The following is an 18,236-nucleotide window of genomic DNA, read 5'->3' as shown; positions in this document are numbered from 1 at the left end:
GTATCTGCAGAAAAGCTGGAACTTAAGAATTGGTGGTAAGGAAGAGGTAATCTGCATCCTAAGGACTAGGTACGATTTCATAAATTATTGTCATAGACCTCAGGATGCAGATTACCCGATCCTAGCCCAATCAGTGTACTGACTCTCTCAAAGATGAGAGGGAAGGAAATAGAATTGGAAGAAGAAAACAAACAATCCCCGATGAAAAATTGATGCTTCTATATCAGAGGTTATTTATAATGTTTTAAATCGGCAATGATATATACGGGGGTCCACAAAAAGCTAATAAGCTAATAAGGTGCTCTACAGATAGATATGAAAAAACCCTCTTTATTTCTCTGATTCATTTCTTTGTTTAAAAAATCATTGGTAGGGTATATAGCTGTCTCATTCCGCAGATTATGTATTCTTTCTCGATTCTTTCGAAAGCGCAACGATACAATCTTTCCTTTTAGTCTGATGTAAAGATATATTCTTTACAGGTCATGTGACAATCTAGTGAATCTGTGTGTTGGAAGCTTATTAATGATCACCATGTACCTGAGAATTTTAAGCTTTAATTTAGACCAAATCATTGAGGTGCCACGTGGAACTTCTTTCTCAGCTAGCTCTCTTGTTCCTGCTCTGGCATAAATGATAAATCTGAAATGAAAGAAAAGCAAAGCAAGGGTCCCCAGATAGACTGGCTTTTAATTAGCAGAATAGTAGCTCATTCTCATTCTATTCCCTTGTCACTGCTTTGATTGCAAGTATATCTTTAAAGCACGAAGACAATTATTGCCTTGGATCCCGAACTATTGGGTTACATATAGGTTAAAATTAACGAAAACTTTAATTTGAACTTGTATGATGGATTATGATTTTAGCACACCTTTATTTTAAGCAGACAAAACACATTCAAAACTAAGGCTAATTGCATGCATCTATTTCAAAATTTAAGAATTTGTCAATAGAAGTTCAATTCATAATGAATGAATGAATGAAGTGTAGACAGATGGTATTTAATTACAATATATAACCTGGTCGTTACAATTTTGCATTTTCAAATCATGCTGATGGAAGTTAAGAGAGTTAGAATGAAACTTCTTCAAGAAATTTCCGTTGAGTTGGGAAGTATCCTCCTGTTTTCTTAAATACTGATTTGTCGACTTTAATTTATAATAGTAATACTCGGTGTACTTTTGAAGTTGATATGATCTGATATTGAGTGGGTTGATTATTTAAGTGTAAATAAAATAGTGATATTTATGGGCCAGTAAGTTGTGTTAACTGTTGCCTCATCAAGATACAAATTAAATTTTGAATCTATCCTCATAACAGAACTAAGAAAAAGTTAATTAGTCATAATTAATTAAACAAATACTTGAGAAACTGTACCTATATATATGGGCATCGCCATCATCTAGGTCAGATAGAAAGAAAATTATAATGTTTGTTGAAAGTTGAAACGGAACAAAGTGGTCTAGTCAACATTACTGATTACTTTCCTTAATAAGCATTCTGCAAAAATACTGCGAGAGGTCTCGTCGTATAGCATATAGTTCTGGTGATAAAGTGGTGCTATCTAGCTAGGAATTTGCTTTATTTGTCCGAAACACGTGCGATTGGCATAAAATTATGGTCCTCTGAACCTCTACTTTGGTCATGCACGTCTCTTACTATATACCCTTTCAATTTCAGTTCAAGAATATCATTCTTATATATGGTCCTCAAATTCATTGAAAAGGTCCCATGCAGTAATAGACTAGGTAGGTTCTTGTTCCTGCACCAGATAAGTACTCCTAGCAACATCCAGAACATATATTCTTCCTATGAATCCCTTTATTATTGAAGTGTTTCCGTGAAGCTAACTGATCTTTTTGACGGTAGCGGCTGCCTCATGTGAAGAACAGAATATTCGAGCTAGGAAGATACAAAGAAAAGGAAGATAAGTCCCTTGATTCGTTTCCACCGCACGGTTATCTTTCAAGATTAAGCTGAAACTAACGTAAGCATGCTTCGTTGAAAAGCTGCCAGATGAAAATTTTGCTTCCACTTTCACGTTATGTCAGTGATTACTATAATGAATTATAATTTATCTTGTTTTAGGTAACTAAAACTGTGTCAAATATCTTGCGCTGCAGAAACAAGTTTTAGCGTGCTCGGTTTCACGTTAAGTAGCGTAGAAGTAACTGTGATTTAAAGCTACAAAATCATGTCCGTAAATGACAACCAAACACATTCAATAGTAGACTATGAAAATGTTTCAAGGGAACGAATGCATTCTTCAACAATATAATCAGAATATTGATCACTGTTTTAATGTCGGAGAAACCATTTGTTGTTAAAATCACGACACGAAACACACAGGATTTCAACTAAAGAAATTTCTCAGCTTAATTTATTTACACTTTTTCTTTGTGCAACACTGCAAAACACGGATGGAAAATCTAGATCTGCCACAATGAAGCTAGCCCTCCAATATGAATGGAATAGAATGTGCGGCTGGTCAGTGGTGGTGAAAATGCAAACTAAGAATGAAGCAAGATAAAATGCGCCACCCTTTTCCTTTTTATTTCACCGTCGTCTTTTTGCGATGGAGATAGTGAAGAATAATGCATCTATATCAAAAAATATCCACGTGGAACAAGAGAGGACCGAGGACCGAGTGTCCATATAAATTCCGAACATTTCACACAAAAGGAACTCATCATCAATCAACCCAGACCTTCAACAAAAATCATTCTTCTATTGGAAGAGTCAGTATTGGGTGAGGATCGGATAATCTGCATCCTGAGGTCTAGAACAATACTTTTTGCTCAATTTGTCTCTAGGCCTCAAGATGCAGATTAACTCTTCCTTGCACCAATGTAACATCGATTCAATAAGCCCCTCCCTCCCTCCGTCCCTCCGTCCCTTCCTCCCTGTGATAAGCCTGTCTTTTTTACTTAGATTAACGTACTTTGTGCTCCTGTATGTATTGCATTATCATTACTACTACACTGCTGTAACGTACTTTGTGCTCCTGTATGTATTGCATTATCATTATTACTACACTGCTGTTAGTGGTCATCTCAGTCACATGGTAGCAGCTAGACTTGATATTTTTAAGGCTACGCTTGAATCAAGACGAATGTACCCCGGGGGGAGGGTGGGAGAAGAGTATATTTGGTGTAGTAATTCTTCTTAATTTATTTCTAGTTCAAACCCCTCTCATTCTTTTCCGTTCTTCTCGCTCCAAACCTAATTATTTATGTAAAACTTTTTTGCTTCAATTTATCCAATCTTCAGCTTATGCTTGACTTTCGATAATCATATCTCATCCTCAAATCCTCTATTAATTATCATTGTTGGGCTTGGGTTAGATTCAGTAAGTACGGAAAATCACAGATTATATGAAGACAGCTGAAAATGCGTTTCCTAAATAGTGTATGCCCGGTAGCTGATGAATGTTTGTTGGTGAGAAGAAGAATTGAAATTTTCGCACTTGTAGAATCGTGTGTTTAAAACAAAAGTGATAGATGGGGACATCTGATAAAATCGAAACAATACAGAGAAAATTAGTATATCTCTTGCACAAAAATGATACGCTCACATTGAGAAGAAAAAAAAACAAAGGTGACGGAAAGAAAACAACAATGTGTATGAGATAAACTTTCATTTTCTCTTTCTATTGTTCATCCCGGCCCCTTTTCGGGTGTATGCATCATATATGTAATCACTTTTACGATGGTAAAACATTGGAGTAAATGAATTGGATATTTTAGTTTTATGATTGCGCTCCAGACTACATAATGAAAAAGGTACGTGGTTGCTATTATATATATTGTGACTGGCAGCTTAAATCCAGCTGGTCCAGAATGTGTCTCGTCAAATTTTTGACCATCTGTGTTAATTAGAAAGAAGCTAATAATTGTGATGACTGACTCTCTTCAAAATGAATAACTCGGTCCTTAATATAGGACACAATTCCTGAGTTGATTTGGTCCTAAATATAAGAACCCTTTCTCATATTTATCAATTTTCTCTAAATTACCCCTATGAATACTCCCTCCAATGGTATGTCACTTTTTTATAATTAACTAACTTACCTAACTTCCTTAATCTAATCAAATTAGTTAAATGGGTCTTATATTAAGGACCTATTCTATATAGGATTCTGGACACTCCTTCGAGGTGTAAATTAAAGGACTTTTGGTTGATTTGTATAACGCATGGCCTTTGTATCCTAAAAAAATTAATTCAGACACGTGCCAAAGTCACGTGGAACTTTCTGATCCACTTTCTCTTGCTCTAGCATAAAACATGATTCTCAAAATGAAACAATGGTGATTGAAGCAGATAAAATAGAGAAATGGCTATATAATATCTCAAAAGCCTATAGATCCTCATCTACTAATTAAAGAGGAAAAGCAAAACTACCAGGTGGAGATCGAAAAATGATATGCTTGCTTCAGTATCTGTAAAATGTTCTTAGCTGATAATTTATTTAATTAGACTGTGAAGCAATATATTCAGTTTAACAATGCATAAGACTTGTCCATTATACCAAAAATAGTCTGTAATAAGCTGCTTGATTAGACATTCTTCAAACTTGTATGTCTTTGATATTTTCCTTCTAAACATTTGACGTGGGACTTTTTATGTACTCCAATATAGATAACTTGTTATTATTAATCAGATTGAGAAGGTAATGAATTGAAAAGCGTGAAAATTAATTTAGACAGCAAAGAATATAAAAAATTTAATGAAAGATAATAAATTAGTCCTTGGATATATATATGTACTATAAGAAATTTTCTTTCCTTTTCTAAATGAAGATTATCGAAAGGCCTACATTATCATTCTTTGCTTCCTCTTCTTGGTTCCCCCCCCCCCACCTATCAGCAAAGAATCATATAGATGCACTTTGGGCGTTAACTAACAATGAATATCTATGTCGACGTCGACATACGATTCTGTTTACGTCATCGTCACGTCAGGCTAATAATGAAGTGAATGTATATAAATGGGTATTCCCAATTTGTGAAGAATAAATGCATTAATTATTTGTGAGGTTGGTGTGGCAAAAGTAGAGGACCAGTTTGTGTCGATCACCTTATTCTCCTACCCTTTCTAAAGGATATATAACTCGTATTTGGAAACTAAACTTGGGATCATTATTGCTTGTGATATTTTTATCTTGATGATAAATCGTAACGATAACCTTCAAGATATCTCTTGTTATCCAAAACTTATTTGGAAAAATATGTGAAACATTTCAGAAAGACTTGATAATTCGAGTACTAAAGTTATCGAAATTTTTTGAAGTAACCGTCTGAATAATAAAATTTTTAAACATAGACTTGTACCAATTTTTGAAACTTATTTTGTGCTAGGTATGGTCAAGAAAATAAGCAAATGATTAAAAATAATTTATAGACCTGTTCATATGTTCATTCTATCAATCATTTTCTGGCTTTTTTTTGGGTTAAACTAGCACTTTAATTTGCCCGATATATTTCATTTGATTAGGTATCATTTCATTCTATCTTCGTTGACGTTCATATAGAGTATAACTCTTGCATACGCATATGTGAGAGTTTACTGTATTGAGCTGAATATATATTAATATTCAAAGAGAAAAATCCCAGAGTTAAGTTCAGCTTCAGTTAAAAGGATTATAACCTAGCCTCTTTCTTAGAGGGTATATGAGCAGGGATTATGACATTAATTAACTATGTAAAACAAATATATTGGATAGTTTTTAAAATATGGCATGTAAACTCATTCCTTTAATTAATTTGTTGAATAAGAATTAAGAATTAACTTTTCAATATCGAAGCATGAACTGATTGTCATCCACATGAACTCACAAGGTTAAGTAAACTCATCGTATGTATGTAAATTGATTATCATAGCTTATCATACTTAACAAAAAAAAATTTATGAAATTTATATATAAAGTCATTAATCATAATCAAATTAAAAAAACAAAAACGAGTTTGAAATCAAGTTAACACATGATTTTGCAAGTAAGAAATACAAAATTGATAAACTCGATAAATGAACTCCGTGAGTTCAACCAAATTCGCAACTAGTACAAGTTTAAAAGTGATTCGATACAATTTTATAAGACGAAAACATAAAATGCCGACATGATTTACTGTTTCAGGAATAACTCGGAGCTTTTGGCTCAGGAACCGAAAACATCATTGATTTACAATGATAGTATATCACATGCAAGGGTGCGTATGTATATACATACATTCAGGTCAAGCACTGCCCAGACATAAGCATATCCATACGAATTGGCATCTAACTTGGAGCCCCTGAAAGTTTCATAAGTTAGTACATACAGATCACTTCTACCGTTTGAATAAACTTCACATCATGGTATTGAAATGAGGAGAATAATGGGAAAGAGAAATACCTACAACTGAATAAATCCAACCTTGTTTTGCTTCTTGGCCATGGTCTCCTCAATACAAGAACACGATCGAAGGACTTTCATATGAATGATTTGCTTTGTAGACGTATTGATGTAAGGAAGAGGTAATCTGCATCGTGAGGGCTAGAAACAATGCAAATTCAGCTAAAAGTATTGTTCTAAACCTCAGGATGCAGATTATCTGATCCTCACCCAATCCTCAGGACTCTTCCAATAAGAATAGAACAAGAGAAACATGAGAGTAATCTATCAGATCGGCAAATTGTTGATGAGTTTCGTCCGCAGGTCAGAAAATAATGCAATAAAATGGGACAGCACTCTTATTCCATTATGAAATCACAATTGTCTAAGTAATTTCATCATAAAATCTTGTGGAGAGGAATGTTGGACCATGGGAATGGTATTCTTGAATGGGATTTGAAAGGGTATAGAATCCCCATTTTTTTTTAATGGAAATGACATTTATAACAACAATGATTTGCGCAAACGAAACAATTATCAAATTTCAGTCAAACTCTAATTTAAATTCAGGTTTAATGAAATCTCCGTCAAACTCTTAATCAAACTCAAACACCAATTAATACATAAATTTATACAAATAGAGAAAGTATACAAATTTTCTCGCCCGATTCCCTCTCAAAACATCTAATCAATCAACTAGAATTTTAAGAAAAATAGCAAATATTCCATATCTGTAAAATATAAATTTGTATAAATTTAAGCCCTAATAACAAAGAGGAAGAGATGAAATTATCAGATCTGAGATTTTATAATCACACTTATAAATCAACACGCATGAATTTCCAGCGCCGATCTCAACAAAAACAATACAGTTACATTCAGATCTGAAATTTATAACCAAGAGTGGGAAATCACCAGAAATTTCATGCCCTAGGGTTTAAATTCATAGCTAACTGCAAGGAAAAGTAGACTCTATAACTAAGAAGAATTAAGAGGAACACATTACTGAGAATAGAGGAGAAAAGAGAGGAAGACGCTGCTGAAATGAGAAGAACTGAAGGAGAGAGGAACTTGCGTCGCCGCTTACCCTCTGGTCCTTAGTTCTTATCTTTATAGCTCTTTTTCGCCGCTTCGCCCTTGCCTCTGGTTCCCTTTTATCTTTATCTCTTCAGGCTTCTCACGTGACCACCGCTCTCTCAAACCTAAACCTAACTCTAGTTACACAAATTTACCCTACTTATAATTCTTAATATAAGACCCAGTCTTAACTAATTTGAAAACATTAAGATAGTTATTAAATTATTTTATTATAATATATGTTATATGATCTTTTCAAAATATTTATGTGTATCATTAAATTATATATGAATTGATATTTAGTAATTTCTTTAATCTCTATAAATTAGTCAGCCGAGCCTTATATCAAAGATAACATGTAGTGTACGTCAAGATAATAAAACCCCACACGTCAAGGCCAATAAATCTCATTAATGATCTTAAATTCCCTTTTTGACCAGCATTAATGATCTTCAATTTAACTCTAAAGATCAACACAAAATAATATACTACTCCGTCCTTTATTATAAGATCATTTTAACTAAATTGTCCGGTTTAAGAAAACAGTTAAAAATAATTAATAAGTAGCAAATACAATCTTTTTTATAAATATACCCCTATATATAAATGGGTAGATGTGAGAGAGTAATAGTGAAATAAATGAAGAAAGAAAATATATTAAATGCATTGAATTAGGGGTAAAATAGGTAATAATACATTAAATGTTTAGACAAACTCAAAAAGAATCTTATAAAAAGAGACAAATCCATTCAAAAAAGTGAATCTTATAATAAGGGACGGAGGAAGTAACATTTAATCGCAGCATGGAAAAAATATCAAATGAAATTTAATAATTGTTTTGTAAAATTTGACTAATTAATTTTCAGCAAATACTAAATGGTTAATAAAATAAAATATAATTAAACTTAATTATCTAAATTATATTGTTAAAAAAAATAAAAAAAGGATAAAAATATATAAAAATGTGATTTGCCATGCGTTGAGCGCCCTAAAAATGTGATTTTGCAAATATATTTCCTTTTAAAAATGTTCATTAAAGTGAATTATTAACGGATGGAATTGGAGAACATTGCAAATTTGGTTAGATGATCTAACTTAGATCAAATTAATGTTTTGGAATAAAAAATTTACCATGAATTAATATATACATGTTATGGTAAAGAAAATTTAGATTCAAGTGATATGGATTAGTTGGGAAGAAAAAACAGGGAGAGAGAGAAAGGAAAAGTTGGATGGATTCAATTAGCATGTCAGTAGTAGCCCAGTTCTTTACGTGCTTGAGATTGGTTGGCCCAGCAGTTGATAGACATTGGACCAAAAGCTAATCCTTTATTCAATTGGGGCCGAAAATAAAACAAAAAATCACTAGTGAAAAAAGAACATCATTGGGTTTGGATTAGAGTTACCAAAAAGGGATGAGTCTCATGAAATAAGATAATATTTTACAAGGTGATAAATTGAAATTTAAATCCGCTGGAAAATAACTGTACCTAGCAAAAAAGAGTTTTTTTTATACATAAATTTTAAGAAAGGAATGGGCTCATCCATGATACAAAAGCAAGAAAACTAACTCATGATCTACCTGAATCTGTCTCTATAGGCACGAGAACATGTCAAGCAAGCCCATTCTGACTGGCCTAATAGGTAGAATTTCCCAGTTTCATTTAGCTGCGAATATGCCTCCTCTAACACCTCAACCAGCTCAGGAATCGGACTCACTCCATTTGTGAGAGTGTCGACGCCCTTGCTAACTGAACTCAAGGACGAGAGGTAAAAAGAGTTTGGATTAAAATTCTTGAACCAGAGTTTCTCACTAGGAGATGCGTCCGACACGTTTAGTGGCTAGCAGCATAGATTACCTCGTGGAATATTTTGCATCTGCGAAACCTCCTCCTTCCAACCTATTGGGAAATTACCATCATGCCCGGCGAAGACAAGACGGAGCCGTCACAATTTATCTTGACAGCATCCAGATCATTATGATTGAGAAACACTAATTAATATGAATCTTGAAAGTAACTCTCCAGAACTCAGCAACAGGAGCATTAGTAATGTTAATATCCCTACTTGGATCAAACCGTACAGGATCAGTAACAACCCATATATGGGTTAAATCTGGTCCAGTCGCACAGAACGAGAAAATGCTCGATAGTCTCACGAAGAGGAGTGGGAGAACATTTCACGGAGCACAAAGCATCTTTAGTTGCTAGGGAAGCATTAAGGGCTCTCCACAATTAGGATGAATCTTGAGCTTCTATAATAAGACTTTCCAGAGTGAGTTTGGGAGCAGACAAGATGAACTTGATTTCCTTCAAATTGAAGAGTAAGATCCGGTAAATTCAAGGCTATCTCCAATAACAACGATGAACGATAAGAGTGTTTAATTTGGAATCAATTTCGGTATTCATCATTTTGATAAACATTTTAAACTTATTATATCATTCATATCTTATTTGGATAGTCCAAATTGGATTTCTTGTTTATTTTTATTTATTTAAAATAATTATTTTAATATGTATAGAATTTAAAATAGAGATAATTTCTTAATTATCATTCTTTTAAAAAAATAACTTTCCTATTTAAAAATAATTAATTAAAAATTTTAAATATGAACTATTCAAATCAAATATAAAAAATCTAAATATGAAACTAGTCTGTTTAATTTCGGCCTCGTTGAGAGTGAGTGGGCACAAAAATTGTTACTGAGAAGACGGAAAGTGCAAGATAATTTCTAGCAAATTAAAAGAAGATCAAGAGGAAAATAAAAATTACACCGTCGGCTTCAAGAGCTTTATCTTATAATAAAATCTATAAACAAAAAAGGTTCAACTTTTTGATAAAAATTTACCTGCTGCTGCAAAAACTGAGACTTTAAAAAAAAAATGTGTCTTAATTTTCAAGATAAAGTTATTCTCACATTATCTCAGTAATTTTCATCAAGATTAACGAATTTCTTGTGGTATATAATGATGAATAACTATTTCAAATATACACCTAATTTAGTAGCCAAATCTAACCAAAACAGTTCACCAAGAAAAAAAAATCCAAAAAAAATAATTGTTGAATTTTAAAATTCCAAATCAGAAATTATTACAAAAATTTGTTGTCATTTACTTTTTAAATGTAGTCGTTTTTTTTATGAGTGTAGTAATTAATATTGATTTGAAATTTTGAAATTCAACCATCATTTTTTTGGATTTTCCCAAAACGAAAAAAATCCAACCAAAACACATGTGGCTAGCTACTAACTTACTATGATCGGGCGAATGAACACGGCCTGATTAACAAGTAAACCACGTCGATTTGTCTATCAACCATTATGGTAAACTGAACATTAATCCATTCGAGATACACATTAATTTCTCTTTTTGAAAGCGGAGGCAAAATTACCAATAAAAATTGGTCTAATTAACAGAAAGTTAGTATATAACCCACAAGTTCGCAACTCTAATTCTCTTGCAAGAAAACAAGGACCAGCCTATAGCTATCACGAGATATCAATTTTTTCTTGTATTTGGAATTGGAATGACTTTACACAATACTCGAAGGTATCTCTAAATAATAATACTGCTACCTCAATCCAGCTCTCTAAAATTAGCACCATGATGAAAATAGGAAAAATATCTCCAATCGTTATTCTCGTTTATGGTTAGTGGATCACACTGCCCCAAGATTAATAATACTTAGCCAACAAAGTCATGCACAAGCTGCCCTCCAATCACCTGGTCTCTTCCATAATGCCGATTCTGCGATTCAGAACCACTTATTACATAATCTTCGTTACTGGGTACTTCTAGGGCAAGGCCGAAACGGAGAGCTTCACTCATGGGAAAAGGTTCAGATAGAGCAAGCCCGCCGTTGTTCTGGTGGAGACCCAGCGTGAGGGAGACGCTATTGGCCACTGTTCCAACACCTAATGCCTGATTATTATTAACGTTGCTTATTGCATTACAAGGCAACTGATTCGTCGCTGCAGACATATGATCATGAGTCGTAGGTTCATAATTTCTGGTGCGTTTAAAAGGAGCATCATCTTGAAACCTGTCACTAGTGCTGGGCTTGTTCTTGTTGTGATCTTCTGTGTTCTGATGATTCTTCTGGGACTGTCGTGTCTCTAGCATGTGTATTTCTTCAACCATTGGTTTCCACAGCCTCACTCTCGCATTAATGAACCAGTTTGACACCTGTTACCACAATCGCACAAAAGTTAAGCTTTTTGATTTTTTTAGGTTTATATAACTATAACAATAAATTGAATCGGATGAAATTTCGATACTCCATCAAAATTACTCACCTGGCTACGAGACAAACCAGTCTGTCTCGCCAGCATCAGCTTGTCTGTATCAGTAGGATATCTGCATCCGAGAAAGATTAAAATAAATAGTCTGAACAATATAATCAAGCCGGGGAATTCCATGATGTTGAATTGGAGGGAAAAAAAAAAAGGCAATAATACTATAATCAAAGATTTCAGGTTTCTACATGGGAAGTTATGCAGTGGCGAACTACTCATTTCGGCTATCAATAGTAAAGTCCCCTACTGAATAACGATCTATATGTGCTTTTAATTCAAGTTTGATGTGTTAACTTGTGTGCATCTCCCAATCTGCGACTAGCGTCTAATCCACACAACATAAATAACTAAGAAAGAATGAACTGCCATGCCCTTGAATAGCAGAAATTGAGGAAGGCACTCATTACTCGATAAATATAAACCACCATGCATATATGTATATAAAAAAGGTTCTTACGGGTGTAGAAAGTGCTCAAACAACCATGCCCTAAGAACAGTCACAGCACGTTCGGGGAGTCCTCGTTGAGGTCGCCAGATCGGTTGGTTTCCTAGTAATTCGGGGTTCTGAGTATCCCTAATTTGGCCGTAAGGTCCTACTCCTCTATGGTCAACATTTCCAAACCTTGGAGATTCATCCTTCTTGTTGCTTATATTGTGAAAATGAGCCTTATTAGTGAACTGAAGCTGGTCCATGATCACATTCTTCAAGCATTTGAAATGCTTGGTCATGGCATTTATGGCCAAGATCACATAAGGAGCCGCGTTGCCCAGGCCTGAAACATACTCAAATGACGTTACTACTGCTTGTATCTGTTGATAGTACTGCCTGTACCTTCTGTACACCTGATGATACTTAACAAAGTTAGAAGATTTCTATACAATGATAGGATTGAAATTTAAACTAGTTTTGTGAACAAAAAATAAATGCTCTCATATCTTCTGCTGCTATTTCAGCAAAACTTGAGACCATTACAAGAAAAGGTTGAACATCAGCACAAAGTGTATACAATAGGGATGTATAAAACAAAAATTAACAAGAATCAACTTTTGGCCGAAAGAAGCAAGGCACATACAAATTATGAATGACATAACAGGATAAGCATGTCCAGCCAATTTCAATATATACTCCTCCGGTCCTAAATATAAGATCCGTTTTGTAATGTAATTACATTACAAAACGGATCTTATATTTAGGACCGGAGAGAGTAATTATGTATACATGAAGCTATAAGAGAAGTGTTTCAAGAGATTTGTGATTCAAGTTATTCACGCATGAATAACAGAATACACATGTTAAAAGTACGTTTCAAGATCAAAGAAACGCCACAGATATCCCCTTTTTGATAAATTTAACATATAAAGATATGGCTTCTAATTAGTCTAATCAAATCTACAATCTCAGCACCAAACCTAAACGGTACAAATAGTTCAAGAGATAGACGTATTAAATAATAAGTGTTCATCATTAGTAGTATAATTAATTAATGATGATATTAATTATTAATTAGTTAATGTAATAAATAAACAGGAAAATTAAACAGTAAAATACAAGATCTATACGGATCATATGAAACCATGTGTTATACTACCTCCTATCCTAATTATAAGTTCTCGTTTGTAAATTACAAACGAGGTCTTATAATTAAGACAGAAGTAGTATAATTAATGCAATAAAAATGAAACCAATACCACATAAAGTGCAAAACAACTTGGGGATGCAAATGTGGGTTTCTTTCAAATATTGGAATACCAAGATGATTATATACACACTTTATGGAAGTATAAATCTTTGCCAAGGATTCCTTCAATTATTACTTTATGCACAATACGCTCGATCTCCAATATATGAGCGACATTACATTGTGTCACCTGTTTTATATGGAACTCTTTCTATGGTTGTCAGGCACTTTATAATACCATTTTTCGTGCATATATTCCCTCCCATTAACTTTTCCAAAAAGATAATCGAGTTCACCGAGGACATCAACCTTATGATATGCAAGAATCTACACGCACATATATTATTATTATTATTATTATTATTGTTATTGTTATTATAATAATAATAATAATTACTATTATTTATAATTATCACAATTAAAAGTGCAATAAATAACCAAGACATAGACACACGAACATCATAATTAGCATCCTTGGCCGATGCAATCAGTCAGACAGCATCCGACTCAACCAGTAATAAATCAACCCACCAAACACTGACGTTATATTAATCATAACGTGGTTGGTATTGATGCTATTCTTCAATTGCTCATGATGCTTCAGGAGTGGCTTACTTGACTTTGTTGTTCAAAACGTTGAAAATTATACAATACTGGGCTTCATTACCACTATGATTATTTTCAACCAGAATATTTAAAACACGGACATAAATCAATATCAAGACGCTAGCTCTCATATTACTTTTACCCAAAAAAAAAAAGATTTAATAACCCTGCAATTATTATAAGACCACTGAACAAAATAAAATTGGGAAGAACACGGAACGCCAAAGTCCATTAAAGGTGAAATATGAGCAATTTTAAGGGCAAGGATTAAGTAACATTTATTTTTTATTTTTTATTTTTTTGGGGATAGGGGACAAACGAAGAGCACACGAAGTCAATTGTTTTTCCTTACATTACCGTACGATTAAATGTGTGAGTGAACAATATGTTTCTTTACAGGAAAAATTGCCAAAAGAAATTACGATTATGATTATAATTGCCGCATACTTTTTTAAAATCAAATCCCACTATCACATTTCACATTGATTTCTTCTCCAAAAGTATTCATTTATATGCCAAAATTTGGTCACTTAAAAACAACACAAGTGGGCAGAAGACAGTCGGACCAACTTTGAACATGAACTAACTCAGTTGAAGCTGATATATCAGAGCCAGAAAGTAAACCCAACCCATTTCTTGTTAAAAAGCCAAATGATAAAAACTGATATCAGGGGAAAAGAAAAAAGAAAAAAGATCAAATAGGCAAATTCCAGATAAAGCCGATTAGGTCTATTCCAAAAACACGACATGACGAGTTTCAGGCTCACATGATTAGATTTCTATCAAGAAACTGATAGAAAACAACCAAACAAGTGCGTCCAAATTGCATACCTCATCAAGCATGGTTAACAGTCTCGACTTTTTCTTCCCACCCTCCCCACCATCCCCAAGTGTCGGCGGCGGATCGCCGGAGCCGAGGCTCTCCAACAACGGAGGAGGTCCCATCAACGAAGCATCCGCCGACATCTTTTCTGCGGCGCAAATTTGACGACCCCCAACGTCGCAAAGCTCCTCCAATAACTGCTGAGCCGGCCTCAGAAACCTCGATCCCTTCAACACCGAAGCGTAACCCGTGAACGGCCCCAGCGGAACGACGGAGCTTCTCAAAACGGCGTCGTTGGCCGGGATGCTCACGGAGCCGCCATCATACCTCTGAAGATTCAGCTCAAGTGGGGGATTACTGTTAAGATTGGCTTGATGAGCACAGTGATTGTGGGAGGAGGAGAGAGATAAAGACAATGGCTCGGCGCGAAGGGTTTGAGCGAGAGGAAAGTTAAGAAAAGGGTTGTTGTTGATAATTTGCACAGTTGCAGGGTCTATTTGCAAATTGGAGGATTGAGGATTATTGTTGGCGCACGTAAGCAGATCGGAGGGAATAAGGGAAGGGTCGGAGACCGGGAGCAAACCGGCGCACGCCGCCGCAGGCAGGGAAGAGTGTTGGTTGTGAAAGCCGACCCTGAGCTTGTCTCTCCGGCTCTGCTGAGGAACATGGTAAGGTTCGAAACCCTCCTCCATTGGAACAAAGCTCGGGCTGCAGACGAAGAGGCGGGGAAGCCAGAGGAGGAGAGAAGGAGGAGGAGGAAGAAGATTTGTTGGAAAAGGGTGAGAAGAACAGTGCAGTTAATGATGAAGTGAAAGGATATTATCCCGATCTTTATTCTGAGCTCAGTTCAGAAATTACGAACAGTGACATTGATCCATGATTGACACCATAAAATACGTGCAGTGGGCTGATATTACCCTTTATAATATCATATCATTTGCTTGGACATTATTTATTAGTTTTCTAATAATTTAACTGGTGTCATTTTCCTGCTTTTTTGTTTTATTAAGTACTATGAATTAAATAAATCATAATATTTTAGAAATACCGGAGTGTATCGGAACCAGCTAAAAAGAATAGTTGAGTTGATTTGAATGCACACACAATCACAATCACAACAGACACACACAACGAAACTCATTTTCTCTCACTTCAACAGTTGCATTTCTGCAGCTCCTCGTCGTCGTCTTCTGCTCTTTGATTTTCCTGCGGGACTCCCAACCAGATGTCATCAAGCTTTTCTTTTTTGGCTTTTAAGTTTTGTTGTCAGTTACTTTAAATAATACTCTTTCTATTTTTAATATAAAAATTAATTATTAAATTAATTTTATCTTAAATATAAAATTTATTTTTATAATTATTAATTTTTAAATTATTTTATAGATATTTTCTTAATTATAATTAAGTAAAAGAATAAGGTGGATATTAAGAAAGATGATTATGGTATTTTAGAAAAATATGTCATATTTTTTATAATTAACTAATTTACCTAATTTTTTAATTTAATCAAATTAGTTAAATAGGTCTTATATTAAAGACTAGAAATATACTTTTTTAATCACTATTAAGGTTAGAAATTGAAAGTTTAAATAATGAATTCGTATTTTACGTCAGGATTAATATATGAGATGAACTATAATCTGTTTGGGCAGAGATAAAGTATAATATTACTATCTCTAATCCTAATTATGAGATTTTGTTTATATAATTTTTGGTCATTAAATAAATACTATCTCCGACCCTAATAATGAGATCTTATTTGTATATAAGATATTATTTATAATCTACAAACGAAATCTTATAATTAAAAAAACTAGGTATATTTGTTTAGTGACCCAAAATATAATATTATATATGATTGATAAGATCAACGTAGAACGTAGAGAACTAGAGATATATTATATGCTTAGGTGTAGGATGTATGGATACCATAGATATAATAATGATATGCGTGGGAAGAATCTTTATGGGTACGTACGTATTTTGGAGAACCGGAGGACTACCGGCTATTCCCGGTAATGATTGAGGAGGCTGAATCTCATGAATTTGTAAAGCCATTTAGCATTAATACAACTGTTAGTGTCCTCACGGAATATTGGTTTTAGTTCCACTAATTTCAAATAGTTAATTTTGATTTTTACAATTTTGCAATTTTTAGTTTAAGTTTGATAAATAATCCATATGCTTTTATAGAGTTTTAGTTTTGATATCCATATTTAAGTTTCAGACCAAATCCTATAAATTATAAGGGCTCAAAACAATTATTTAACTTTACAATGAATACAATTATTAACCCAACTATTTAATTAAAATGAAGAAAGAGAAACAAGAAAAGGATAGGCGAATAAACGAGGAGTCAACTGCGAACTATCCCTGATTACAGCTCTACTCATCTATTAAATCCGTGTTTAAAAAGCTTTATAAGTACTTAAAACAAGTGTTTTTATGAAAACTAAGATAAAATTTTTCTTGTATACTGATCTTATATTTTGTTAAATTAATTCTTAAATATTAATGCAAATACTTACGTGAGTTTCTGTACTGAAATTCATAATTGGCATGCTTATACGAGAGTATTTAAATTGGATGTAATAGAAAATAAAAGGAGGAACGAAGGAAAGGAGAAATGAGAAAAGAGAAATAGGAGGATACACGTGCGAAGCAAGGGCTGAAAAGAGCTCGTGTGAGCTGCTTCAGCTTCACAGCCCCCCCCCCAAAAAAAAAATCTCGCTTTCCCAGGTTGTGAGCTTTCTCACTTTCTTTACCTTCTCCTTTTCTGATTTTTGGTTCTAATCTTTTCTTGTGCAATGACGCAGTAATCTTATCGTTCTTCCCAAAACCATGAAGGTCGTAAACACAATTCTTTTACAAAATTTTATCTCAAATCCTATATATTCACTTTTTTAAATGGAATTCTTTTGTTTTATTGTATTCTATGTAGTGAACATGCTTTGGGGGGAAAAAAAGATAATAAAGTAACTCTAATTTTAAATATAAGAGTTGATTGACTAATTTAAAAAAATTAATAAAATTAAAAATAAGTATTATCTTTACTAAAATATTCTTATTAACTATATGTATTAGAATATTTTTTATAAAAAATTTTAATACATATAATTACTATAAATATTACTTTAAAAAATAAATAAACATAAAAAATAAATTAAATTAAAATTTTATGTTTAAAATTAAATTAAATATCAAATTTTCATACAAATAAGTGGGTGCCTCTTTGTAGGATATTTGGGAGGGTAGAGCAATGATGTGATAGGGCAATGAATAGACAGGTCCGACATCCTCATTTGACAGTGACGTGCGAACTTGAAATAACATCATTCGGTAATCAATCTTATTTAAACATAATTAACCTCATCGATCTGTTGCATA

At 33.6% G+C, this 18,236-nt stretch overlaps 1 protein-coding gene, 1 long non-coding RNA gene and 1 other non-coding gene across 3 annotated transcripts; 1 reads left to right on the top strand and 2 right to left on the bottom strand.

Annotated features, from left to right (window-relative positions):
• The first annotated feature begins 3,493 nt into the window (after nucleotides 1–3,493).
• Nucleotides 3,494–3,597, top strand: LOC114730134 (U6 spliceosomal RNA). The gene has a single exon (XR_003738814.1). It is a non-coding gene; the product is annotated as a U6 spliceosomal RNA (small nuclear RNA).
• A 2,441-nt stretch (nucleotides 3,598–6,038) lies between these two features.
• On the bottom strand, nucleotides 6,039–7,391 carry LOC114730102 (uncharacterized). The gene is made up of 2 exons (XR_003738810.1): nucleotides 6,392–7,391; nucleotides 6,039–6,290 (listed from the first exon to the last, which is right to left on the bottom strand). It is a non-coding gene; the product is annotated as an uncharacterized LOC114730102 (long non-coding RNA).
• Nucleotides 7,392–10,932: 3,541 nt separating this feature from the next.
• LOC114730105 (BEL1-like homeodomain protein 9) lies at nucleotides 10,933–15,675 on the bottom strand. Its single transcript, XM_028917128.1, has 4 exons — nucleotides 14,858–15,675; nucleotides 12,199–12,584; nucleotides 11,742–11,802; nucleotides 10,933–11,631 (listed from the first exon to the last, which is right to left on the bottom strand). The coding sequence occupies exons 1-4, from the start codon at nucleotides 15,539–15,541 to the stop codon at nucleotides 11,131–11,133; spliced, it is 1,632 nt and encodes a 543-aa protein (XP_028772961.1). The 5' UTR covers nucleotides 15,542–15,675; the 3' UTR covers nucleotides 10,933–11,130.
• Nucleotides 15,676–18,236: the final 2,561 nt, after the last annotated feature.

The sequence above is a fragment of the Neltuma alba genome, unplaced genomic scaffold (assembly GCF_004799145.2).
Source record: "Neltuma alba isolate B1F8T4 unplaced genomic scaffold, ASM479914v2 tig00012712_pilon, whole genome shotgun sequence".
Lineage (NCBI taxonomy): Eukaryota > Viridiplantae > Streptophyta > Magnoliopsida > Fabales > Fabaceae > Neltuma > Neltuma alba.
This window is presented reverse-complemented; position numbering and strand designations above follow the sequence as displayed.

Bases quoted from the DNA above. Each gene is read 5' to 3' on its own strand.
- LOC114730105 (XM_028917128.1), bottom strand. From the start codon at position 15,541: ATGGAGGAGGGTTTCGAACCTTACCATGTTCCTCAGCAGAGCCGGAGA. The intron at 12,585-14,857 runs GTATGCAATTTG...AAGTATCATCAG, and splicing joins TGTTAACCATGCTTGATGAG to GTGTACAGAAGGTACAGGCA. The intron at 11,632-11,741 runs GTGAGTAATTTT...TTGTGGTAACAG, and splicing joins CTGGTTTGTCTCGTAGCCAG to GTGTCAAACTGGTTCATTAA.